Source organism: Antechinus flavipes, chromosome 2 (assembly GCF_016432865.1).
Source record: "Antechinus flavipes isolate AdamAnt ecotype Samford, QLD, Australia chromosome 2, AdamAnt_v2, whole genome shotgun sequence".
NCBI lineage: Eukaryota > Metazoa > Chordata > Mammalia > Dasyuromorphia > Dasyuridae > Antechinus > Antechinus flavipes.
The window spans coordinates 522,806,912-522,834,102 of NC_067399.1; the positions used below are offsets into that span (position 1 = coordinate 522,806,912).

The 27,191-nt window shown below is 33.4% G+C and overlaps 1 protein-coding gene across 1 annotated transcript in view; it reads left to right on the top strand.

Moving 5' to 3' along the window:
- The window catches only part of AP4E1 (adaptor related protein complex 4 subunit epsilon 1), a 97,515-nt gene that overhangs the window by 3,495 nt on the left and 66,829 nt on the right, over positions 1–27,191 (top strand). Inside the window, exons 2-6 of the mRNA XM_051980649.1 lie at positions 7,390–7,461; positions 11,887–12,010; positions 19,705–19,778; positions 21,797–21,918; positions 25,925–26,084. Coding sequence (XP_051836609.1) covers positions 7,390–7,461; positions 11,887–12,010; positions 19,705–19,778; positions 21,797–21,918; positions 25,925–26,084 — 552 coding nt within the window. The remainder of the gene's footprint in view (positions 1–7,389; positions 7,462–11,886; positions 12,011–19,704; positions 19,779–21,796; positions 21,919–25,924; positions 26,085–27,191) is intronic.

Below are 27,191 nucleotides of genomic sequence, written 5' to 3' on the forward strand. Positions count from 1 at the left end.
TGGAGCTACATCATGGAGGGCTCTAAGTGCCAGAATTATTCTGTAAAAAGTAGAGAGCCAATGAAGATTTTTGAACAGGAGAATACCACAGTTAGACCTTTGTATTAGATTGGTAGTTGTCCATTGTACTTGAAGAGAACCAAAATGACATCACTACATTAAAATTGAGTTACAGTATGCCCAACTGTGGCTGATCAGACCAACATGAACTTGGAATGTTCAAATTTTGTGCCTCTCATATCTCTTTTGGGCTAATTCAATTCTGCTTTGTTCATAAAGCACAGCACTTTCTCTGATGAGGGCACAACATGCTAGGATGGTCCTTTGCCAGTATCTTCCATGTCATACAATCGATTCTAAAGTTCCTAGTAGATAAGTTGAGAGTGTCCTTGTATTGCTTTTTCTGACCACCTTGTGAACATAATAATTTTTGTTGGCAAATGTACATTTAGCATTCGAACAGTGTGACAGCCCAATGGAGTTGTGCTCTGTGCAGCAGAGTTGGAATACTTGGCAGTTTAGTTTGAGGAAGGACCTCAGTATCTTGTGTCTTATCCTGCCTGGTGACCTTCAGAATCTTCCTAAGACAATATAAATGGAAGTGATTCATTTTCTTGGTGTGGTGCTAGTAGACTGTCCAGGTTTCAGAGGCATGCATCAATGAGGTCAGGACAGCAGCTTTGTAGATCTTCAGTTTGGTATTCAGGCTAATACTTCTCTCCCACACTTTCCTTTGGAGCCTTCAAAACAGGGAGCTAGTTCTGGCAGTATGTGTGTCAATCATGTCAACCATGGTCAGACCTTTGTATTAGGAATGTTGTTTTGATAGAGTAATTTACCTCTCAAATCTGGAGAAGGAAGAAATTTGTGGCCAAAGAAGAGCTTGAGTACATTATTGAATGCAGAATGGATAATTTTGATTATATTAAGTTAAAAATTTTGTACAAACAAAACCAATGCAGATAAAATTAGGAGGGAAGCAATAAACTGGGGAAAATTTTTTTATATTCAAGGGTATTGATAAAGGCCTCATTTCTAAAATATATAGAGAATTGACTCAAATTTATAAGAATTCAAGCCATTTTCCAATTGATAAATGGTCAAAGGATATGAACAAGCAATTTTCAGATGAAGAAAATAAAACCTCTAGTCATATGAAAAAATGTTCTAAAACACTATTGATCAGAGAGATGCAAATTAAGACAACTCTGAGATACTACTATACACCTCTCAGATTGGCTAAAATGACAAGAAAAGATAATGCAGAATGTTGGAGGGGATGTGGGAAAACTGGGACACTAATATATTGTTGATGGAACTGTGAATGGGTCCAGCCGTTCTGGAGAGCAATTTGGAACTGTGCCCCAAAAGTTATCAAATTGTGCATATTCTTTGACCCAGCAGTGTTTTTACTGGGCTTATATCCCAAAGGGATATTAAAGGAGGGAAAGGGACCCACATGTGCAAAAATGTTTGTGGAAGCCCTCTTTGTAGTGGCAAGAAACTGGAAACTGAGTGGATGCCCATCAGTTGGTGAATGGCTAAATAAATTATGGTATATGAATGCTGTGGAATCACATTCTGATGGACATGGCTCTCTTCAACAATAAGATGATTCAGATCAGTCTCAATGGTTTTGTGATGGAGAGAGCCGTCTGCACACAGAGGGAAGATAGTGAGAACTGAATGTGGACCAAAACATAGTATTTTCTTGTTTGTTTGTATTTTGTTTTCTTTTTCATTTTTTATTTCCTTTTGGATCTGATTTTTCTTGTGTAGCATGATATTTGTGGAAATATATATAGAGGAATTGCACATGTTTAACATATAGTGGCTCACTTGTTGACTGGAGGAGGAGAGGAGAAAAGAAGGAAAAAACTTAGAACACAGGGTTTTGTAGGGGTGAATGTCAAAAATTATCCACGCATATATTTTGAAAATAAAAAGCTATCATCATCAACAAGAAAGAAACAAACAAAAAAGATGAAGAATCTGAGGGGGACAAAAAAGGAATGTTGTTTTGGCATGAAAGATGGATTGTGAGCAGAAAGACAGGAACCAAGAATGTCAGTTAGATTATTAAAATACCTCAGGTGAGAAATGATGGAGATGTAAACTGTCACAATAATAGTATGTGGAGCACTTAGTTGAAATAACTTTCAGGTCTTCCAATGCTTTGTTAAGGAAATAAAATGAAGGGATTTGGGGTACATCTATAGTTTGCCAAGAATTAGCCAACTTTGACGTTTTTAGAAAGCAGACAAGTGTAATATTTTTACTAAATGCATAAAGACTAGTAAGTGCTAAATGCAACTTGTACAGGGATAAATCAAGTCTTCAGTTATTTTGTAAGCTAAAAAATTATTTTGCTGTTTCATTATTAAAGGAAAGCTGTCACTGAAGGAATATTGTAGCAATTATACAAAAGGAAGCCTTAGAAAAGACACCAGTTAGGAGTTTGTTTTATACCTGAAAATCATTATTTAAGGACTTGATGTGTTGGTAAATTACTTCTTTTTACTCAAATGTTTAGTAAAATGTTATTCTGTCCTTATCCCTCTCAAAGTGGAGGAAATATTATATCCTGCATTTGTTGCTAACAAAAAAGAACAGGATGAAGAACAAAACATGATCTTAAGAGTTTCTTTCCTGCAAAGAATTTATATATTCATACATTATCCTTTATGTATGTAACTGCTGGGAAGTGCCGTCTTCAGTCCTCCTGATGTATATGTGGTCACTGAACCGAGATGGCTCTGGATGGGAAAGTGAGGTGGGTGACCTGGCACAGTCCTTAAATCTTAACTTAAATCTAACTCACCTGCATGTCATGGCCCTTTACAAGAACGAAGGACAAACAACAACTGACTGATTAGTGTAAGGAAACAAAGCACAAAATAAGGGAGATACATACTCACCAGAAGTTTTTGCCATTGTTGGGGAAGAAGTGTTAACTATTGTTCAAGTGGGGTAAGGGTTCAGTGAAGATGATGTGGTCCTCAAGATGCACCCCTTTATGAATCATGTGCTGACTGCATTAAGTGCCAGAATATTACATTAAGATGATTTATTTATTGAGATCCATGATTATTTGAAAGAGATTGGCATTTTACAATTCATATGGAAAGATCAAATGTAGGAATAATGTACATTATCTAGACTAGGTCATAGACTTGGATGTCAGTCTATTGGATCAGTAAATTTATATATATATAACATAAATATATATGATCATATTAGTATCAAAGATCTGGAAACTAAGAAAGTGCTATCAGTTGGAGACTGACTGAACAAAGCATGTTATATGAATCTAATAGAATACTATTGTGCTATAAGAAAAGATGAAATAAGACAGGTTCAGAGAATCAAAGAAGACTTATATGAATCTATAGAAAGTGAATTGAGCAGCACCAGAACAATTTATAATATAAAAAACAATTTATAAAATATAAAAGATCTAAGAACTCTTTTATCTATTTTTGGCAGGGGAGGGAAGTTGTATATGAGAGGAAAATACATGTTTGTTAATAAAAAACATTTTAATTAAAAAAGAAAAAAGGAAGGAGAAAATTGGCAATGAATTGGGCCTAAAATTGAGTAGGAGGGAGAGTGTGGGCTCCATTATTTTTATAGGAAATTGCATGATACTTTTATTTGTTCCAAGCTATTACACAGCACAGAACCTTAACTTATTTGTTTTTAAATACTAGTGTTCTTCCAATGCAAAGAATACTTCAGGCTTCAAAGAATCAAAAGTTACAGGTGATCCAAAGGACAAATGATTAGGCTGTAAATGTCTATTTAATGGTCTATAGACAAATGGTATAAGGGATATATGAGAAATATATCCCTGGCAAAGGATCATGGCAACCTAACTTTAGAGCTGGAAGAAACCTTAGTGATCAGAGTTTAATCCTTTCTTATTGCAGATGAGAAAACGGAAACCAGAGAAATTGAATGCTTTTTCTCAGTTTTTCTCTGGGAAAGCTTGGTCATTAAAGTTACATGGACCTGAAGAAAAATTCTTCCATTGCATATACACTATGTCAAGATTTAAGAAAATATTTCTCTTTTTCTTTGCAGACATAGTGGACTATAGATATGGACATATACTCATAAATACTTTATTAATCTGCTTTTATCCTTATTTAGTGTTTAAAAAATTTTGTTTAAAAAACTGCTGGGAAAATTGGAAATTAGTATGGCAGAAACTAGGCATTGACCCACACTTAACACTGTACACCAAGATAAGGTCAAAATGGGTACATGACCTAGACATAAAGAATGAGATTATAAATAAATTATAAGAACATAGGATAGTTTACCTCTTAGACCTGTAGAAGAGGAAGGAATTTATGACCAAAGAAGAACTAGAGATCATTATTGATCACAAAATAGAAAATTTTGATTATATCAAATTGAAAAGTTTTTATAAAACAATGCAAACAAGATTAGAAGGGAAGTAATAAACTGGGAAAATATTTTTACAGTCAAAGGTTCTGATAAAGGCCTCATTTCCAAAATATATAGATAATTGACTCTATAAGAAATCAAGTCATTTTCCAATTGATAAATGGTCAAAGGATATGAACAGACAATTCTCAAAGAAATTGAAACTATTTATAGCCATATGAAAAGATGCTCCAAGTCATTATTAATCAGAGAAATGCAAATTAAACAACTGAGATTCCACTGTCAGATTGGCTAGAATGACAGGGAAAAATAATGAGGAATGTTGGAGAGGATGTGGGAAAACTGGGACACTGATACATTGTTGGTGGAATTGTGAATACATCCAGCCATTCTGGAGAGTGATTTGGAACTATGCCCAAAAAGTTATCAAACTGTGTATACTCTTTGAGCCAGCAGTGCTATTACTGGGCTTATATCCCAAAGAGATCTTAAAGAAGGGAAAGGGACCTGTATGTACAAAAATGTTTGTGGCAGCCCTCTTTTGTAGTGTCCAGAAACTGGAAACTGAGTGAATGCCCATCAATTGGAGAATGGCTGAATAAATTGTGGTATATGAATATTATGGAATATTATTGTTTGGTAAGAAATGACCAGCAGGATGATTTCAGAAAGGCCTGGAGAGACTTACATGAACTGATGCTGAGTGAAATGAACAGGACCAGGAGATCATTATATACTTCAACAACAATACTGTATGATGATCAATTCTGATGGATCTGGCCATCTTCAGCAATAAGATGAACCAAATCAGTTCTAATGGAGCAGTAATGAACTGAACCAGCTACATCCAGCGAAAAAACTCTAGGAAATGAGTATGAACCACTACATAGAATTCCCAATCCCTCTATTTTTGTCCACTTGCATTTTTGATTTCCTTCACAGGTTAATTGTATACTATTTCAAAGTCTGATTCTTTTTGTACAACAAAATCACTGTATGGATTTGTATACATATATTGTATTTAACGTATACTTTAATATATATGACATGTATTGGTCAACCTGCCATCTGGGGGAGGGGGTGGATGGAGGGAGGGGAAAAATTGTAACAAAAGGTTTTGCAATTGTCAATGCTGAAAAATTACCCATGCATATATCTTGTAAATAAAAAGCTATAATAAAAAAAAAGAAAAAATTGTTTCTAAGCAGTATCTCATTGGATAGAGTAAAAGATGAGAGGGGATTAATTTTTTAAAAAACAATGATATAAAAACAAAAGGATTTAACAAAACTTAAGATTTTTTTTTAAAGTTCATATTTTGTGAAACCATTAATGTGTTTTCTGTTTTCCACAAAATCATTTGTGTATGGAAAACATTACAGTGATGAATCCATTCATACTTTTCTCCCAAGATCATGTTATTGAACATGGATCCAAAGATGGTCAAAGAGAGAAAGATGTCATTTGTACTAGAATACTCATTACTGCCCTTTTTGTAATAACAAAAAGCTGGAAACAAAATGGGTGCCCATCAATTGGGGAATGGCTGAACAAATTTTGGAAGAGTATATGAATATTATTGTGCAGAAAGGAATGATAAATATGAAGGATTCAGAGAATTCTCATAAAATAAGTATGGAAAATTTTTTTTATGAAATGATATGGAGTAAATTACCCAGGCATGAAATGATATGGAGTAAAGTTAGCAGTATTAGGAGAACAATATAATATATTTTCAATACTATTTTATTTTCTAAATATATGTAAATATAGTTTTCAACATTTGGTAAGATTTTGTGTTCCTTTTTTTTTTTCTCCTTTTCTTATTTAGATCCCTCCCTTCCCAAGACCACAAAGCAATCTGATATAGGTTATATATGTGCAATTCTTTTAAACATAATAGAACAATATATACATAACTACAATAAAGAAAATGAAAAAGAAAATTCAAAGGAAGCAGAGCTCGGAGTAACTGTCCCAGAGGATAGTTAATGGGAGAGGCATGCCTCCTCCCCTCTGAGCTGAGGTAGTAAATAGACTTAGAACATGTTCCATATTCTATCAGATGTGGTCAGTATATTGGTTTTGCTTATTTGTTATAAAGCAGAACTTCAGTGCAAGAGGAACATTTATATCCAGAAATAACTTGTAAAAGCAGATGTTTGTGAAATTTACTTAAAACAAAAATTTTTAACCTTGATTTTCATTGTTTTCTCTTCTTTTTTCTTAACTCCAGCAAGACTTTTCAGTATTATATACTGAATATATATATAGGGAGAGGGATAAAAGAAGGGCGTTCTACTTCTTTCAATCTTTCATTCTTTTCCACTAACTTCTTTTAAGCTTAGTAACAAGTCATGAGAAGGAAATAGAGATTTGAGTGAAGATGGAATGATTTAACGGTAAGGAAGCTTTTAGGCTAGTCATTACTGAGTTTTATGGTGAAGGTAATGTAATAAGAAAGGAAAAAGTGCACAACTCATAGTCGCCTTTGATTATAGTTACAGAATTCCTGAGATATGGAAGTTGGACACTTTGTTCCTTTAGTCATATTTGATTCAAATAATCTGGTCAATTTTAATTCAGTAAAGCTTTAGATTTATCAGAATAATTGATTTGTTAAATTGCTTTTTAGTTATTATTTATGATCAAGAATAATCTACTGTTGTATACCATTAGAATTTAAAAAGAAAGTGATCCTGTCATTTAAAGGCCACTAGATGGTGCTGTGGACAAAGAATTTGGAAGACCTACCTCATCATGATAAACCTCAGATCCTTCTAGACACATTCACTTAATCTCTCAACCTCAGTTTTCATATGTGTAAAATGAGGATAATAATAATAATATCCAGCTCACAGACTTATTGTGGGGAACAAATGATACAACTCCTAAAGTGCTTTGCCAGCTTTAAGTGCTATGTAAATGCTAGCTAAAATTGTTATTAATATTTAATAATGTTTATAATTTTTACAGGAGGAAGAGAAATTAATTCAGCAGGAATTGGCTAGTCTGAAGGCAACTGTTGCTGCACCCAATACCACACTGGTAAATTTGAAAAGTTAATGCACATAGGTTTTAATTTCTTTTGTATTTGAGACTGTCAATTGGTGATGTTAGGAGATTAGAACTGTATATAGCATCTAGTTCATCAATTAGATGAATTCTATATGTTTTTATCAATATGAGACATTGCAAGGATAACATTGGAGCACTTTAGATATCTACCCATCATTCCTTGTTTTTCCTGTGTGACCAGCCCTTGCTTTTCTTAAATGATTCTTTGATGACATCTTTTACTCCTGTTTGTTAGAGTCTCTTGATGTATTTTGTAGGCTGCTTATACCCACCATATACCTTTCCATTTGGTTCACTGCCATAGCAATATAGGTAGAATGTTAGTATTCAAAAGATGAGCCTTTCCTTTTCATGAGAGACTTGATTAATAAAAGAACTCTTTATTTTCCTGAAAGCAATCTAGCTAATTCTCATTTTGTTCAACTCTAGGCCCAAATTGTTATTCATTTATACTGTCTGCTCAGACATACATGCTGTTGGATAAACTCCATGATTTGTCCAAATAATGCAAATCCAAATGCATTTTATAATCTAGCAAGTTAGCACATATTTTCCTGTTTTATGCTTCTGTTGCTAATTATTAGAGGAATATTCAACAGGAGTCTTAGTGTTAGTTTGAGAGTCTAGAAAATAGTGCTTCCTAGACTGACTTGGCAGTGTGGAAAAGAGCCTCTAGAAAAAGAATGCTTTCTAAACTGATAGCCTAGAAAAGTGCTTTCTGGACTTGAAAACTAGAAAAGAGGACTTCTAGATTGACAGCCTAGAAAGAGAATGTTTTAAAGAAAAAGAGGCCTTTCTAGATAGTCTTGAAAACAATGTCTAGAAAAGACACTTTCTGGAGGAAGAGTTTTTTAAAAAAGTGTTTTGTAGATGAGAATCTAGGAAAAAAATGTCTCGAGAACAGACTGACATCTGGAGGAGAATACTTTCTAGACTAACAGTCTAGAAAACAGTGTAGAATGGATGTAGACTAAAGTAAGCAGAATCAAGAGAACAATATACACAGCAATAGCAAATCAACTGTGACTACCTTAACTATTCTCAGCAATATAATGATCCAGGACAGTCCCAAAAAGCTTATGATGAAAAATGCTTTTCATCTCCAGAGAAAAAACTGAAGGAGTGTGAATACAGATTGAAGTATGCTTTTTTAAATTAAAAAAATTTTTTTTTGCTTAATTTTTTTGAGGGGAATCTTTTTTTTTTTTTTTACAGCATGACTTATATGGAAATGTTTTGTATGATTGCAAATGTATAATCTATGTCAAATTGCTTGCCTTCTCAATGAGGGAGAAAGAGAATAAGAAAATTTGGAATAAAAAAAATTAGTATTAAAAATAGTTTTTACATGTAACTGGAAAAATATTTTTAAAATAAAAATGAAAAAGCATCATTAACTACTGACCTATCTGTCTACTATTCCATTTATACAATATATTTATGAGCCATATATATGTGTATATATATATATATATATATATATATATATATATATATATATATATATAGTCATTAGTAGAAAATAATTAGGCTTTCCTAAGTTATGTTTTAATTGAAACATCTTAGAAAAGTTTTGATCCCATCGGGCTTGTTTTTTTATAAAAAGCAATTGATTTCATAAAATACGTTGCCCTACAAGTTCTATAGCTCTTTCCAGATTTTTCTGAAAGCATCTTGCTCTTTATTTCTTATGTCACATTAGTATTCCATCCCAGTTAAATCTTACAACTTGTTTAGCTATTCCACAATTGATGCACATCTCCTCAGTTTCCAATTCCTTGCCATCACTTAAAAGAGTTGCTACAAATGTTTTTGTACTCTTTTTTTTTTTTTTTTTTTTTTTTAATCTCTTCGGGATACAGACTTAATAGTGGTATTGCTGGATCAAAGAGTATGCACAGTTTGATTGCCCTTTGGGCATAATTCCAAATAGCTCCAAAATGTTTGGATCAGTTCACAATTCCACCAGTCTTGCCTAAGTGTCCCAATTTTCCCATATCTTCTTCAACATTTATCATTTTTCCTTTCATGTCATATTAACCAATCTGATAGGTGTAAAGTGGTACCTCAAATTTGTTTTAATTTGCATTTCTCTAATAATAATTTAGAGCAATTTTTTTATCATTGTAGATAGTTTAATTTCTTCATCTGAAAACTGCCTGTCCTTGTCCTTTGACCGTTTCTCAATTGGGGAATGACGTATATTCTTAAAATTTGACTCAGTTCTATTTTTGTAAAATGAGCCCTTTGTTAGAAATAACTTGGCATAAAAATTTTTCTCAGTTACAAGCTTTCCTTGTAATTTTACCCTTCTCTGTTTTATAAGATGATACAATGATATAATGATATAATCATTTATTATCCTTCTTTGTAAGTGCTTTCAAATGAGCATATAGTCTTATCACATGTGTCTTTGGCCATCTGATCTATTTGACAATAAAAACAAATGTCTTCTGAGCTCTTAATCTTCTTGTTGCTTACATTGCTTAAATTTCTGGTTAAAATTATTATAATTTGTGTCAATTTTATTTCTGTTGTCTATTTTCAATTTTTTTTTTTTTTTTTGATGAGACAATTGGGGTTAAGTGACTTGCTTAGGATCACACAGCTAGAATGTGTTAAGTATCTGAGGCTGGATTTGAATTCAGGTCCTCCTGAGTCCAGGGCTGGTGCTCTGTCTACTGTATCATCTAGCTGTCCCTGGTTTTCCATTCTTGATTGTCAATTATTTGTTTAACTAGTTTAAGTTGTTTTAGTTGTCCACTGTTATATTTTTTCTTATTTCTTTTTTTAAACTAATTTCTGATCTTCAGAAGAGTTGATGGTTTGGCTACAAAGAAAACTGATTACAGATAACTTCTGCAGCAATAGCAAGGCTTTTCATCCTTGTTAAAATATCATTTATTTTATTTTTTATGGTATTATTGAATATTTGCCATGTCTAATAAGTATATTTCTTTTTTTTGAAGAAAGTATTCATGGTATGGTGACATGAGGTTTTTGTATAATGTACCAATCTCTAGGCTCTTTCCTTCTTTCTTTCTGAACCTTGTTGTCCCAGATATTTCTCCCATCCTTACTTTTTCCCCATCTTTTCATTGAAGTCATCACATGTCAGGGTGCATGTTGATTTGATTTTAGAGCCTATTATTCTTAGAATTCCTTAACCCTTTCATTCTTAGCAACTGTGTTCTTGCTTAAGTTGCAGTTATTTTCATGGTGGTTTTTTTTTTTTTTGGGCATATATTTATCATCATTACTGTAATATGTGATGACAAAGTATCCCACAAAATAATGTTTCCTGTTGCCTCTGTGCAAACAATAAAACCTCCTTCATCAACTTCTTGGCCTCTCTAAGGAGTGTGTGGGAGCCATCCTTCCACTTAGCTGCTATGCTCTTCTGCTTTAATTTATAGTAAGAATGTCCAGATTGTTTTAGTTCTTATAATAATATGTCTATTCTTTGGCCATTGGTCAAAGATTTTGCATTTAAAGTAACAATTGTCGAAAGTTTATTGATACTCAAAAAAGTTCTGTGATGTTTCACATTTTCTTCTTTCCTGTCCCATATCCAGCAAAAAGGGGCTGTTCAGACCTAAGACATTTTTCATTTTTATTTGTATTTGGGGTGATCATTCTTAGAATTCATTACCAGGAGCTTCTCTATCATTAGCTAGTTTGAAAGTTGGAAAACAGATTCATTCTATCACAGGGGCCCCTCTCTAATTTCTTTCAACATTGTAGATGCTTATGTTCTATTGGCAGAGCCTTTAAGATTTCAGGGTCATCATGCCATCCTGAAGCATTGGAGTAGGATTTGGTGAAGGGCAAGCCAGAATACCATTTTATTAATTCATGTGAGAAATGTAGCTGTTGAATTGATTAACTGCTTTCCAGCTCTTCAGATCATTCTCTTTTCAATAGGAAAATTAACTTAAAATATTCATTAAGGGAAAGACTGTTTGGAAGGATCGAATCTTGTAGTAGGTTAAGCCATCTGGGTGAAATACATTGGTGTGTGTCTGAGGAGGCAAATGTGGACTCATAACTAAGTATATTTTAATCCTTTTTTTTTTTTTTCATTAATGTACTTATGTTGATGCCAGGATAAATGCTCAGGCATTTTAAAAGTGTGATTTTGTGTAATGATAATTTTTATTCAATATTCAGCCAGTCATAGTTACAGCTGATTCACTTTAATAATGCCATACCTCCTTAAAAAACATTATATCCTACAATCAAATTCTTGTACATATAATATGCAAGGTTAACCTATAACATAGGTCTTGGTCCTGCATCTGACACTATTATTCTAAATGACTTTACTATAGCTTGATCATAAAAGAACATTATCAGATCCATCATATAAACACTTAATTTTTTTTTTTTTTACAGAGGCTAATGAAGGAATGTATGGTGAGACTTATATATTGTGAAATGCTTGGATATGAATCTTCCTTTGGCTATATACATGCAATCAAGTTGGCACAACAAGGAAACCTCTTAGAGAAGAGAGTTGGTATGGTTGTAAAATTTCTGTATTTTAATATTATCTTTAAATTTATAGCCATCATGTCCATTGAATCAAAGCAGATATAGTTTATAGTTTTGATAGAACCACTGTAATTTATAGAATGCCTAACAACAGCTCACTTTCATACAGTATTTTAGAGTTTGAAAGCATGACGTAGATGCTATTATTATGCCCATTTTATAATGGAGGAAACTGATATTTACATTGTTTAACATTTGCTTTAGTTATTCCTGTATTGTTTAAAAATTTTTTTTATTAATGAATGTTTGGACACAGCTCTTGTTGCCATGGTTATCAAAATTTCACATCATGGATGATAAGAATTAGGATCCAAAAGGTTTTGAGGTGGTAGAATATTGAGCCAGATCTCTTAAGATAAAATTTAATAGAATTGAATATCTTATACTTTGTTTAAAACAAAATTAAATTCAATATAAGAAAACTGGAATGGAGCCACAAAAGTTTATGTCTCTTAGACTTTAATAAAACTGATACACAAGCCATTTTCCAATTAATAAATGGTCAAAGAATATGAACAGACAGTTCTCAGACGAAGAAATTGAAACTATTTCTAGCCATATGAAAAAATGTTCCAAGGCATTATTAATCAGAGAAATGCAAATTAAGACAACTCTGAGATACCACTACACACCTGTCAGATTGGCTGGAATGACAGAGAAAGATAATGCAGAATGTTGGAGGGGATGTGGGAGAACTAGGACACTGATACATTGTTGGTGGAATTGTGAACACATCCAGACATTCTGGAGAGCGATTTGGAACTATGCTCAAAAAGTTATCAAACTGCATACCCTTTGATCCAGCAGTGCTATTACTGGGCTTATATCCCAAAGAGATCATAAAGAAGGGAAAGGGACCTGTATGTGCAAGAATGTTTGTGGCAGCCCTCTTTGTAGTGGCCAGAAACTGGAAATTGAGTGGATGCCCATCAATTGGAGAATGGCTGAATAAATTGTGGTATATGAATATTATGGAATATTATTGTTTGGTAAGAAATGACCGGCAGGATGATTTCAGAAAGGCCTGGAAAGACTTACATGAACTGATGTTGAGTGAAATGAGCAGGACCAGAAGATCTTTATATACTTCAACAACAATACTATATGATGATCAATCCTAATGGACGTGGCCATCTTCAACAATGAGATGAACCAAATCAGTTCCAATAGAGCAGTAATGAACTGAATCAGCTACACCCAGGGAAAGAACTCTGGGAGATGACTATGAACCACTACATAGAATTCCCAATCCCTCTATTTTTGTCTGCCTGCATTTTTGATTTCCTTCACAGGCTAATTGTACACTATTTCAAAGTCTGACTATTTTTATACAGCAAAATAACTGTTTGGACATGTACACATATATTGTATTTAACATGTACTTTAATATATATGACATGTATCGGTCAACCTGCCATCTAGAGGAAGGGGTGGGAGGAAGGATGGAAAAAGTTGGAACAAAAGGATTTGCAATGATCAATGTTGAAAAATTACCCATGCATATATCTTGTAAATAAAAAGCTATAATTAAAAAAAAAAAAAACTGGTACAAAATGCAGCACCTGGGAGATAGTAATATTGCTATTCTGTCCTGGTCTAACACCTAGTATATTGTGTTCAGTTATGGGTTTTATATTTAGGAAGAATATTGATCAGTGGGAGAATATCCACAGGAGAGTAGCCAGAGTGGTAAAGGGCCTCAGAATCTGACATATGGAGTAGGAACTAGGATGTTTTGCCTGGAGAAGAGAAGACTTGTGAGGAAACAGTTCCTGGCTTCAGGGATTTGGAGACTTAGATTTGTTCCTCAGGGTCCTAGAAAGCAGAACTAAGACCATGGAAGGTTGCAGAGAGTCAGACTTAGGCTTGATGTAAGAAAAAACTTCCTAACAATTAGAATTATCCAGGCATGGCTTGGACTGTTTCAAGAGGTGATAGGTTCTCCTCATTGGTGGGCTCAAGCAGAAGATGGTTAATTGTTTGTAGGCGAATTGTAGGGGAGATTCTGTTTCCAGCATGAGACAGACTAGGTGACCCCTTATAGAAGGCAACAGAAAGGGCACTAGGTAATAATCTGTGTATCTTTGGGTAAATCACTGAACTTCTCCGGTCTTAAGTTTCCTTGTCTGTAAAATAAGAGGGTTAGACTAGATATGTAATTCTTCACTTTTTTTGGTCACAGATGCCTTTACTGAAGCTTATAACCTTCTGAGTAATGATTTTCAAAGCATAAATAAGATTACAGAGGAAATCAGTTATTGCAATACACTTATCAAAGTAAAAGAATCCAAAAAAACAAATTCATGGATCCCAGTTACAATCCCTTGGACTAGATGATTTTTTAAAAGATCTTGTCCAGCTATAAAAGTATAATCCTATGGTTGCTGAGGGCTTTTTAAACTTGATAATTCTGTGATTCTGAAGAAGGGCATTTGAATTTTTTTTTTAATTCATTTTTAAAGGATGAGTAGCACACTTAAGTGGCACAGGAAATCAAGGACATTTCAAGTACAGTCTTTGCCACTAATTGCCTGTGTGACTTTGGACAAAGAACTTAATTTCTCTCGACTTTCATTTCCTTGACTCTGAAATGCGGGGTTGGGAACAACAGTAGGGAGCACTGAGCAAAAGTATAGAAGTGTGAAACTGTTGGGAGAAGAGAAAGCTGCAAAGTTTGATTAGATTATAAGGTTAAACATTGGAGAGATATGGCCATATCTGGATATAAAGAAGGTGAATCTGGGAATGACTATACAGTAGCTGGGAGGAACTGTTAAGAAATTTTTTCAATAGTTTAATTGTGTGTTTCTGACGATTTCTACAAGGTAGTGGCACCAAGACCAAAGGACAGAATGTATCTTTTACAACCTGTAAGTACCAACAGAATTTGGCAACTTGTTAAATATGAGAGGTGAAGGAAATGAATATGGAAATCTGAAGTGACTAAGGTTGGTGCCACTGTTAGAAATAATGACATAGAAGAAGGAACAGGTTTAAGATGGAAAGATAATAAATTGGTCTCATACATTTTATTTTATTTTTAATTATTGATTTTTTAAAGTTTTTTATTTTCAAAATATATGCATAGATAATTTTTCAACATTGACCCTTGCATAGCCTTGTGTTTCAGATATTTCCCTCCTTCCCCCTACCTCCTCCCCTAGATGACAAGCAATCCAATATATGTTTATGCATGTTAAAATATATGTTAAATCCAATGTGTGTAAACATATTTATACAATTCTCTTGTTGTACAAGAAAAATGAGATCAAAATGGAAAGAAAATGAGTAAGAAAACAAAATACAAATGAACAACAACAAAAAAGAGTGAGAATGTTATGTTGTGATTCACATTCAGTTCCCACAGTCCTCTTTCTGGGTGTAGATAGCTTTCTTCAACACAAGATCATTGGAACTGACATCGATAATCTCATTGTTGGTATGAGTCATATTCATCAAAATTGATTGTCCTATAATATTGATGTTGTCATGTACAATGATCTGGGTCTGCTCACTTCACTCAGCATCAGTTTACATAGTCTCTCCAAGCCTCTTTAAAATCATCCTCCTGATCATTTCTTATAGAACAATAATATTCCATAACATTCACATACCATAACTTATTCAGCCATTCTCTAATTGATGGGCATCCACTCAATTTCCAGTTTCTTGCCACTGCAAAAAGGGCTGCCACAAACATTTTTGCACATGTGGGTCCCTTTCCTTCCTTTAAGATTTCTTTGGCATATAAAGTCAGTAGAAACACTGCTGGGTCAAAGGGTATGCACTGTTTGATAACTTTTTGAGCCTAGTTCCAAATTGCTCTCCAGAATGGTTGGATCAGCTCACAACTCCACCAACAATGTATCAGTGTCCTAATTTTTCCACATCCCCTCCACTATTCATCCTTGTCTTTTCCTGTTTTCTTAGTCAATCTGAGAGGTCTGTAGTGGTATCTCAGAGTTGTCTTAATTTGCATTTCTCTGATCAATAGTGATTTAGAACACCTTTTCATATGATTAGAAATGGTTTTAATTTCTTCATCTGAAAATTGTCTGTTCATATCCTTTGATCATATATCAGTTGGAGAATGGCTTGAATTCTTATAAATTTGAGTCAGTTCTCTATATATTTTAGAAATGAGGCCTTTATCAGAACACTTACATGTAACAGGGTTTTCCAATTTATTGCTTCCCTTCTAATCTTGTCTGCATTAGTTTTGTTTGTACAAAAACTTTTTAACTTAATATAATCAAAATTATTAAAATTATTTGGTGTTCATTTATGAGTTCCAGTTCTTCTTTGGACACAAATTCCTTCCTTCTCCACAGATCTGAGAGGTAAACTATCCTATGTTCTTCTGATTTGCTTGTAATATCACTCTTTATCTAAAGAGTGAACCCGTTTCAACCTTACCTTGGTATATACTGTTAGGTGTGGGTCAATATCTCATTTCTTCCATAGTAGTTTGCAATTTTCTCAGCTGTTTTTGTCAGTCAGTTCTTATCCCAAAAGCTGGGGCCTTTGGGTTTGTCAAACACTAGATTACTGTAGTTATTGACTACTTTGTCCTGTGATTCTAACCTATTCCACTGATTGACTAGTCTATTTCTTAGCCAGTACCAAATGGTTTTGATGACCACTGCTTTATAATATAATTTTAGGTTTGGCACAGCTAGGGCACCTTCATTGGCAATTTTAAAAATTAATTTCCTTGAAATGTTTGGTCTTTTGTTCTTCCAGGTGAACTTTGTTACTGTTTTTTCTAGGTCTATAAAATAATTTCTTGGGAGTTTGGTATGGCACAAAATAAGTAGGTTAATTTAGGTAGTATTGTCATTTTTATTGTATTCACTCAGCCTACCCAGGAACAACTTGATATTTTTCCAGTTGACTAAATCCGACTTTATTTGTGATTTATTTATTTAAAGTGTTTTGTAGTTGTGTTCCTGACTTTCCCTTGGCAGATAGATTCCCAAATATTTTATACTATTCAGCTATTTTGAATGGAATTTCTTTTTGTATCTCTTGCTGCTGGATTTTGTTGGTAATATATAAAAATGCTGATGATTTATGTGGATTTATTTTGTATCCTGCAACTTTGCTAAATTTGTGAATTTTTCTAGTGATTTTTTAGTTGATTCTCTAGGGTTCTCTAAGTATACTACCATATCATCTGCAAAGAGTGATAATTTGGTTTCCTCATTACTTACCTCTAATTCCTTTAATCTCGTTTTCTTATCTTATTGCTGAAGCTAGCATTTCTAATACAATATTGAGTGGTAATGGCGATAATGGGCAACCTTATTTCACTCCTGATCTTATTGGGAATGGTTCTAGTTTGTCCTAATGACATGATGTTTGATTATGGTTTTAAATAGATGCTACTGATCATTTTAAGGAAAACTCCATTTATTCCTATACTTTCTAGTGTTTTTAATAGGAATGAGTGTTGGATTTTATCAAATGCTTTTTCTGCATCTATTATAATCATATGATTTTTGTTAGTTTGGTTATTGATATAGTTAATTATGCTAATAGTTTTCATAATATTGAACCGGCCCTGCATTCCTGGTATAAATCCTACTTGATCATAGTGTATTAACCTGGGGGTGACTTTCTTTAATCTCGTTGCTAATATTTTATTAGATTTTTGCATCAATATTCTTTAGGGAAATTGATCTATAATTTTCTTTCTTGGTTTTTACCCTACCTAGTTTAGGTATCAGCACCATATCTGTGTCATAAAAGGAATTTGGTAGGACTCCTCCTTTCCCTATATTTTCAAATAGTTTATATAGTATTTGAACTAATTGTTCTTCAAATGTTTGGTAGAATTCTCATGTAAATCCATGTGGCCCCGCAGATTTTTTCTTAGGGAGATTATTAATAGCTTGTTCTATTTCTTTTTTTTTTCTAAAATGAGACTATTTAAATAATTTATTTCCTCTTCTTTTGACCTGGGCAATCTTTATTTTTGTAGATGTTCTTCCATTTCACTTAGATTATCAAATTTATTGGCATTAAGTTATAAATTTTACATATTGTTCTATATAAATGTACACATATATAAAGTTTTATATATATAAATAACTCTTAATTATTGATCTAATTTCCTCTTCATTGATGGACAGTTCTTTCTTTTCATTTTTGAGACGAACAATTTGATTGTCTTCTTTCCTTTTTCTAATCAAATTAACTAAAGTTTTATCTATTTTGCTGTTTTTTTATAAAACCAACTCTTAATTTTATTTATTAATTCAATAATTTTCTTATTTTCAATTTTATGACTCTCCCTTTTTATTTTCAGTATTTCAAATTTGATATTTAATTTAGGAATTTAGATGCTATACCACTTCGTGCATATATGTTTAGTACTGATACTACTTTATTATCTATGGTACCCTTTAGTAAAATATAGTTTCCCTCCTTATCTCTTTTAATTAGATTTATCTTTGCTTTTACTTGATCTGCAATCAGGATTGCTACCCCTGATTTTTTTCCTCATCTGAAGCATAATATATGCTACTCCAGCCCTTTACCTTCACTCTGTATCACTCTGCATTGAATGTGTTTCTTGTAAACAATATATTGTAGAATTCTGGGTTTTAATCCAGTCTGCTCTTTGCTTCCGTTTTAGGGGAGAGTCCATCCCATTTACATTCACAATTAAAATAACTAATTCTGTATTTCCTTCCATCTTATTTACTCTAAGTTATGCTTTTCTCTTTCCTTTTCCCTTTCTTCCTCCCCAGTATTTTGCTTCTGATGGCCACCTCCTTCAAGCAGCCTTTCCCCTTTAGAGCCCTTCCCCCTTTTTTATATTCAAAGTTTCTGATATAGGCCTCATTTCTAAAATATATAGAGAATTGACTCATTCAGGAGGAATTCAGTCCATTCTCCAGTTGATAATGGTCAAAGGATATGAACAAGCAATTTTCAGATGAAGAAAGCAAAGTTATTTCTAGTCATGAAAATATGCTCTAAATCATTATTGATCAGAGAAATGCAAATTAAGCCAACTCTAAGATACCACTACACACCTCTCAGATTGGCTAAGATGACAGGAAAAGACAAGGAAGAATATTGGAGGGGATGTGGGAAAATTAGGGCACTGATACATTGTTGGTGGAGTTGTGAATTGATCCAACCATTCTAGAGAGCAATTTGGAACTAGGCTCAAAAAGTTATCAAACTGTGCATACCCTTTGACCCAGCAGTGTTTCTACTGACTTTATATGCCAAAGAAATCTTAAAGAAGGGAAAGGGACATATTTGTGGCAGCCCTCTTTGTAGTGGCAAGAAACAGGAAATTGAATGGGTGCTCATCAGTTGGGGAATGGCTGAATAAATTGTGGTATATGAATGTTATGGAATATTACTGTTCTGTAAGAAATAACCAGCAAGATGATTTCAGAAAAGCCTGGAGAGACTTACCTGAACTCATGCTAAGTGAAATGAACAGGACCAAGAGATTAATTATACATGGCAACAAGAAGACTATACAATGATCAATTCTGATGGACATGGTTCTCTTCAAAAGTGAGATGATCTAGGACAGTTCCGATGATCTTGTGGTGAAGAGAGCTGTTTAAACCCACAGAGAGGATTATAGGAACTAATAATAATAGGATTTTTTTTTCTTATTGTCTTTTGTAGGTTATTTGGCAGTTTCATTATTTCTACATGAAAACCATGAACTGTTGCTTCTCCTTGTGAATACGGTTGTAAAGGTACTATTTACACAGCCATTTTGGGAAATATCATTATAATTTTAGTCTCCAGAATGTACATGAGATTTCTTCTGATGACTTTTTGATTGAAGATAATTTTAGAACAAGTGGAGCAATAAGGGATATTTCATATTTCCCAATTACTGGATTCTACTCTAATTCCTATTTCCTTTTGATTGAAAGTGAAAATATGGGCACTTGGTAGAAGGAAATATGTATTAACAATACCACTATCACCATCCCTAGTATAGAATAGATGAATACTTGTGTGTTTTAGAGAGGAAAAGAACTACTCTTTTTTTTTTTTTTTAAACTAGAACGATTTTGGAGGCAACTCTGCTATGATAATGACTGATAGAAATGACAGGAAATTTTTAAAATCTCATTTAATGGAGAAAAGAGAATAATTGGGCAATTGAAATCCTTTATTTTAGCACGACTACTACTTTTCCCTCTCTAAACCTTTTTTTCCCCTCCAAAACTGCTGCTGATTCATGATTGATTGTTTTTGAATATTCTTTCTACATTTTTTTTGTGCATACCTTTTGATAGGTATGCTAATGAGTAGTAAGTAGGAAAAAAGATAAAAGGCCTTAGAAATTTTTAAGCTCTTTATTTGATCAACTTCTAAGTACTTGAGAGCTATTTTGCTATATTTTAAAAGTTTTATTAAGGTAAGCTTGATGGCTTCCAGAATATCTCTGTAATTGTATATTTGAGTTGGTTAATAAAACCACAGGAGTAGGTGGATAGTTCTGTTTCAACTCCTCTTGCATATAGTACTGATTGTCAAATATAACTTTTTTTGTTGAAAGCTCTTTTTTTATTCAGTCTGTGGATTATCTCTATTCTACTTATATCTGCACTTTGTCTTTTGGCTATTTCAGATTTTATTAACACATCTATCAGAAGATAGCCAGGAAAAATTTTAGATACTGTTTAAAAAATTAACAATATTTCCTCTTTTTAATCCATCTCTCCCATATTACTTGGAGTATGTGTGTGATATTCTTTTATGGAAAAACATTATCCCTATAATGTAAAATTATCATCCATTTTAGACTTAGGATTTAGGAAAGACCAAAACAAATCAGAATTCTCTGGTAAGGATTGTATTTAGTCTGGAAACTACACTTGATCAAAATATTAAGGACGGATTTATAACAACTCTAGTCTATAGCTCTGGAATCTCAATGCTCTTACATTTTAACATTAATTTTAATTTTTTTCCCTGAATTCTTCCATATTTCTCCCCAATATCCCACATACTAAAAATCGATTTTTTTATATTCTAGATAATACGATGGATGAAAGACTAAGTTATTGAGTGAAAAAGAAAGTAATGAAATAGTTTTTGCCTTTGGTTTAGTAAGTTACTTAATATAATGTCTCCTTTCCTAAGTTACTGAAGGAGTCGGAAAGTTATTGCAAAGGGACCTTCAAATCCAAATGCTGATAAAGCATATTTTGTTCTTTGTTTGACTCCTACATACTAGAAAACCTAAAAAAAATTAGGTTTTGTGTAAAAAGTTGCCTATTATTTGTTTTTGACTTTTTTCCTAGTAGGAAGGTATTTTTTTCCCCCCAAGCCTTTTGAATGAAAAAAAAATTTTTTTTAAAACTAGTCCCCTTCTAACTTAACCTAGATTCACATCATAGTGTGAATTGCTAATTCAGGTTTCAAAAGGTATTTTTTTCATCAGTAGCATACAGATTTATTTTTAAAATTACAGAATATATATTAACTTTAGTATTTATTTTCTCATTCAGCAAATGCTAATTGTACAGCTGCTATTGTATGAGGGTTTGACTTTGTTAAGGCAAATAAGATGGGAACATAATATAAAAACTGTTGATAAACTTGCACGAAATGATTGAATTTTGAATTAAGATCAATCAACAGAAAAACACAAAAATTATAGAATTCATAGGACTTTGAACTAAGATTAGAAAACTCAATCATGGGATGTCCTAGTTTGCAACAATTGTACATTTTTTGTGATTAATAATGTTAATAGGACTTGCAGAGCACAAACCTGGTGGAAGTATGCATGGCACTTACTATTGTCAGTCAGATTTTTCCTCGAGAAATGATTCCTGCTGTTCTTCCACTTATAGAAGACAAGCTACAACATTCTAAGTAAGTCAATCCATTGTTTAGATAAATTGCTTTAAATGAGTTTCAAAAGAGTGAACTTGAACTTAACATTGGTAAAGAATGCAGTGTAGTAATAAGAGCTTCATAAATTCTGTGAGGATTTGGCAGTGGATATGGTTTATGCCAAAGTCTCCAAACATAATGTAGAAATTTTCCAAAGCATAGTTCTTTATCTTAAATAAATGTTTTTATTTTGATCTATTCATCTACAAAAAGGAGGAGATAATCCTTCTTGCCTAAAAGAATTATATAGAAGCGAAATTGAAAAAGTAGAATAGATTTCCAAAAAGTATTTAAGTGCCATAAAAAAGCAAGGTGATATTATTTTGAAGCTGCCTTATTTTATAATCAAAGTTACATTCCTCTGATCTGTTCCAAATAACTATGTTACGTGGTTTTTTGTTTCTTTTATTTTAACTCAAACTTTCTACTTGAATCATTTTCATTCCGGGACCCAAGAATTTTAAAAACAAATTTTTTTTTTTTTTTTTTTTTGGTGCTGGGCTAGGGTCCCTTAGCTCATTAACTTTCCCTAAGTATGGAAACACTTCTTATTCATAATATATTTTTCTTATTTCCAATGTAACTTTCCTCAGTAGGATCTAGTTCCATGTTCTGAGTTGCTGAAACTTTAGAATTTTATCTTATCACCACTTAGAATAGCATTAGCCATTTATACCAATGGTGTTATGTGATATCTATGATACTGTTAAAAGATTATTTTAAACCTGCCAGAATTAAGTTTGTCATTATATCAGAACATAAGAATGAAGAAGTTCAATTAACATAAGGAGCATTTTTTACTTTTGGGGGGTAATTATAGTTTGTTTTTTTTTTTTTTTTTTGTCTGAGGCAATTGGGGTTAAGTGACTTGCCAAGGGTCACATAGGAAGTGTTAAGTGTCTAAGGTCATATTTGAACTCAGGTCCTCCTGACTTCAGGGCTCTATCCACTACACTATCTAGCTGCCCCAAATTACAGATTATCTTGATCATAAGAATCATGTGATTGTTCCTTTAAAGAAATTAAAGTGCAGGAGGACCTGAGCAATTTTTAACACCAATTGCCTCAGCAAAAAAGAAAAAGAAAAAAATCAGAGTGGCCATGATTATTGACTTGTATATGGTGCACCTCAAAAGGTTGAGAACTGAAAGGTTTGTGCATTTTTAATTGCTATTTGTCACTTTTTCACTGTGATTCATTCTGTTTTACCCTATTCCCTACCTATTACTTGTTGAACTTTGGAAAGTATCATTATAGCAAAAGTCATTGCTTATTTCTCTGGAGCTAGAGAATTTGGGAAGAAGGCCAAGGAAGCCAGAAGATTACCCAAAGAAGATTTAAGACAAGGTTGGGACTGGTTGTTCTATATCCACAGCAAAGTTTCAGCAACTCAGAACAAGGATTAGAATTGAAGTCTCCTGATTCTCCATCTGGTGCTGTCACTTAGGGTTGTGCTTTCAACCTGTGGCCAGAACTTTGTTCTTTCTTCCATTCCTTATGACTACTAATGACACTAAAGAGACTAAAAGACAATGCTGTCACAGGGAAATCATGGTTCCTAGGAGGTGATGACACTTCCCTCATCCTCTGTGCCACTAGAGTTCTCTGCCTTGGCTAATAGGCTCAAATAGCAAGCCCAGTTAAAATCTGCCAACATTTTTGCATAGCAGGAATAGGGCAATGTGTATTCTACCAGAATTGCCAAGCTGGATTATGGGCTAAGAAACCTCATATACTCTTGGCTTTATCCTCTGACAGTGGCAAAGGTACTGACCTCTCTTATCACTCGACAGTGAGTGGTGACTAAGGCTCTCAGCAGTGCCCAAAATTGCTGCTACGGCTTATCCTGATTCTCATCTACCAGCTGTTTGACTTTTAAATTCCAGCTCTCATCTGAGTAATGGGCAGGGATAAGGAAGTCAAGAAAAGAAAGCTATATTAGGTCTTGTAGAGTAAAAGAAAATAAAAGTAGAGGCAGAACTGTGAAAGAGACTGAAAAAAGAAAGACTATTTCTAAACCAAAAATTGAAGCTCAAAGTGGAAGCTCCTATTTTGAAATCAAAACTTCCTTCTGGCATATCCATTGTGACAGCTGGGTAACTAAATATTCCATTTTACTTCAGAATTTATTAAGATTTGGAAAGGAAATGAAGGATAGCCAACAGAGCAAGATTTCTTTCTAGAACCTTCTTTTCCACCCCCTGATGCCTTAAGAAATTCAATTCATCAATGTGAGAATATATTAATGTAAAAGGCACTATGTTCAATCCTGGAAATATAAGGACAAAAATGAGACAGTCCTCACCCTCAAGGCATTTACAGTCTACTGGGAAACTAGAGGTGGTGTCTAGGCCTGGTTACTTCTTAGAGTTGAAGCCTATATTTTTTTTTCCTTCATTAAATTTATGGATTGGATGAATTGTTTTTGTGTCTTTATCTTTTGAAATTTTTTTTTCCCCAAAAATGTGTTGGTTCTAATATCAATTGATATAATCTCGAATTTAGGATTGAGATTCAGATCTGTTGTTTAAGACCTATCTCTCAGTCATTGGTATAAGAAAGTTCCTCTTCCTTTTCCCTCTCTATATCACAGGAGAGGAAGAATTTTGTGTTGTTATGATATAGTACTATAGAATAGAGAAGCAGCCTGGTATGAGACAATGAGACTAAACTGTGATTTCATTACTATAGGAGACTCCCAGGGAAAGAAACATTCTATAGTGTATGTCGGTATAAGGTCTTAGAGATGTACCTGGAGAGAACATGAAGTGTTAAATGAGTTGACCATGGTCCTATAATCAATATGTATCAGGTGGGATTCAGACTTGGGTTTTGCTGGTCTTAAAGCCAGCTCTCTCTCCACTATGTCATGCTATTAAATATTGAACTAAGGTCCTCCTGACTCTGAGGACAGGCTGCTATTAAATAGAAGCCTGTCCTCAGAGTCAGGAGGACCTTGGTTCAATTTCTGCCTCTAAACAATTCCTTGCTATAACTCAGTATCTTAAGCAATTCTAAGACAGTGTGGTTGCAGAATAATTCTGCTTATCTGCCTTGATAGAGAGAATTTCCTTTCTGATGAAATAACTAAAATTCCAAATCTACACAGATGAAATAACTAAAGGTCTAAACCAAAACAAAAAGCAAAAGACTGAGAAAAGGATCTTGTTTGGTATCACTGGCTAAACAAACAGACCTGTTGCTAATTGAGTTTCATTGCCTGGACTTCACTTTTATTCACGTTCTCCTATTTTACTTTATCCTTAATATCATTTTAATATTACATTTTTTTTCACAGCTTATTTCAGTGTAACACCTCAATTTTCTTTTCATAACCACCAATTTAGTTTTTTTCTTTTTAAGCCTAGGACTTTGAGATAGCTTTGAATGGAGAGTCTGCATTCCCACTTCCTCTCAGATACTTCGTTGTAGTGTACTAGCTTCCATTCTCTGAACCTGATTTTTTTTAGCTATCAAGTAGGAATAATAATGCCTTGTTCCTTCTCATAGGCCTATTGCAAGGATCAGATGAGTGAATGTAAAGTGTTTTGTAAACATGTCGTTTTTCATTTTTTATTATTCTTTTCCATTAATTTAAGTGGAACTGGGATCAAAAACTCATTGATGGCAAATGCTTATCATCAGATTTGCCCCAGTGATGACATTTTTGACTGTAGAACTCTTGAAGACCACCAAATAGGTTGTAGAAGTGTCATAACCTTCATTGTTGGAGGCTATATCTACATTGACAATCACTGCTCTTTGAAGCTAATCTTCAGACAATGGCAAATTAAAAACTAGTTTTTGCTATAGTCCTACATTTGTTTGAATTATAAGCTTCCAAATGCTTGTGTCTAGGTGGTTTTTGTTCTTTGTAATTTTCTTAGTTTCTAATATAAGTGGTATGAATATATTTTGCACTTGAGAATCTTTTAATGGAGTAGTTGACATTTATTTAGATAAATTTTATTTTTTTCATCTTTAGAGAGATAATACGAAGAAAAGCTGTTCAGGCATTGTACAAATTCCATCTCATTGCTCCTAATCAAGTTCAGCACATTCATGTTAAATTTAGGAAAGCACTTTGTGATCGGGATGTTGGGGTCATGGCTGCTTCTCTGCACATTTACCTTCGGATGATTAAGGTAAGTTGAAAATTAGTTGTCATTGTAAACTGATTAGATTTTTGTTGTTTAGTTTAATAAGGAATTATATAGTAAAATACATCAAAACCATTTAGGCAGCTGAATGGTACTGTAGGTATAGAAGAATTGGATTCAGGAATGCAGGAAGTTCTGAGTTCCAGTTCCGTCTCAGACACTTAATTTAGGTGCTTTAATTTAATCTCCCTTAGCTTCCACTTCCTGATCTGAACAATGGGGAAAGCAATAGGACTATGGGTACTATCTAGGATTGGCAAAAAATATTGCCTACTAGACTGGAATATTCAGGATGGAATATATTTCAAATACTTTGAAAGGCAACAAAGTGTGGTGGAGAAATTGCTAGTTTGAGAATAAAGAATACTTGTTTTCATATCCTATCTGTACGAACTTTTTGACAATGACAATTCATTTAACCTTTTGGTAAGTCTGGCAATTTTCTAAGATCATAAAAATTAGATAGGCAGATTGCATATCTGCATTGGTGGAAGAACTTTCCATACCTGTACTTCTTTAGTGATATCATAAGTATGAACCAAAAAATATTCTTTTAATTGTTTTCTAGTGGTGGGGGAAATTTTTTTCCCCCAACTATGTCTTCCTGACTTAATGATAATTCATTGACTACAGTTTTATGTAGTAGATAATTTCTAAACATGGCTTGTGTAAAGTGACTGCTTAGTCCCTTTTCAGTGAGTCTGTCTGCCCAGTCCCTATCACTTGAATATTTAAGCAGCTGGATGGGTTAAGAGATTAGTAGCTATTTAAACTTTACATGAAAAAGCCATATTGAATTGCTTTTTTTCAAATAAAGTTCAGAGGAAATGGGCAATTCTGATTTTACATTCCAGATGTCAAATTATTACTGTTCATTTAAATATGCCAATTCTGTCAATATTATTTTTCTGTAATGACTTGATAACTAAGACTTCCAGTTGAGTTTCCCCAGAACTTTTGAATTGGTGATTGAAGTGGTAGAGGGCTAACTCTGAGGTTGATTTAGGCTTTCTCTGAGGTTGATTCATGCGAGTGTGAGAAGTCCTAGAAGCTCTTTTTATTTCCTTCTGTTATAGAAGAAATCAAATGTAC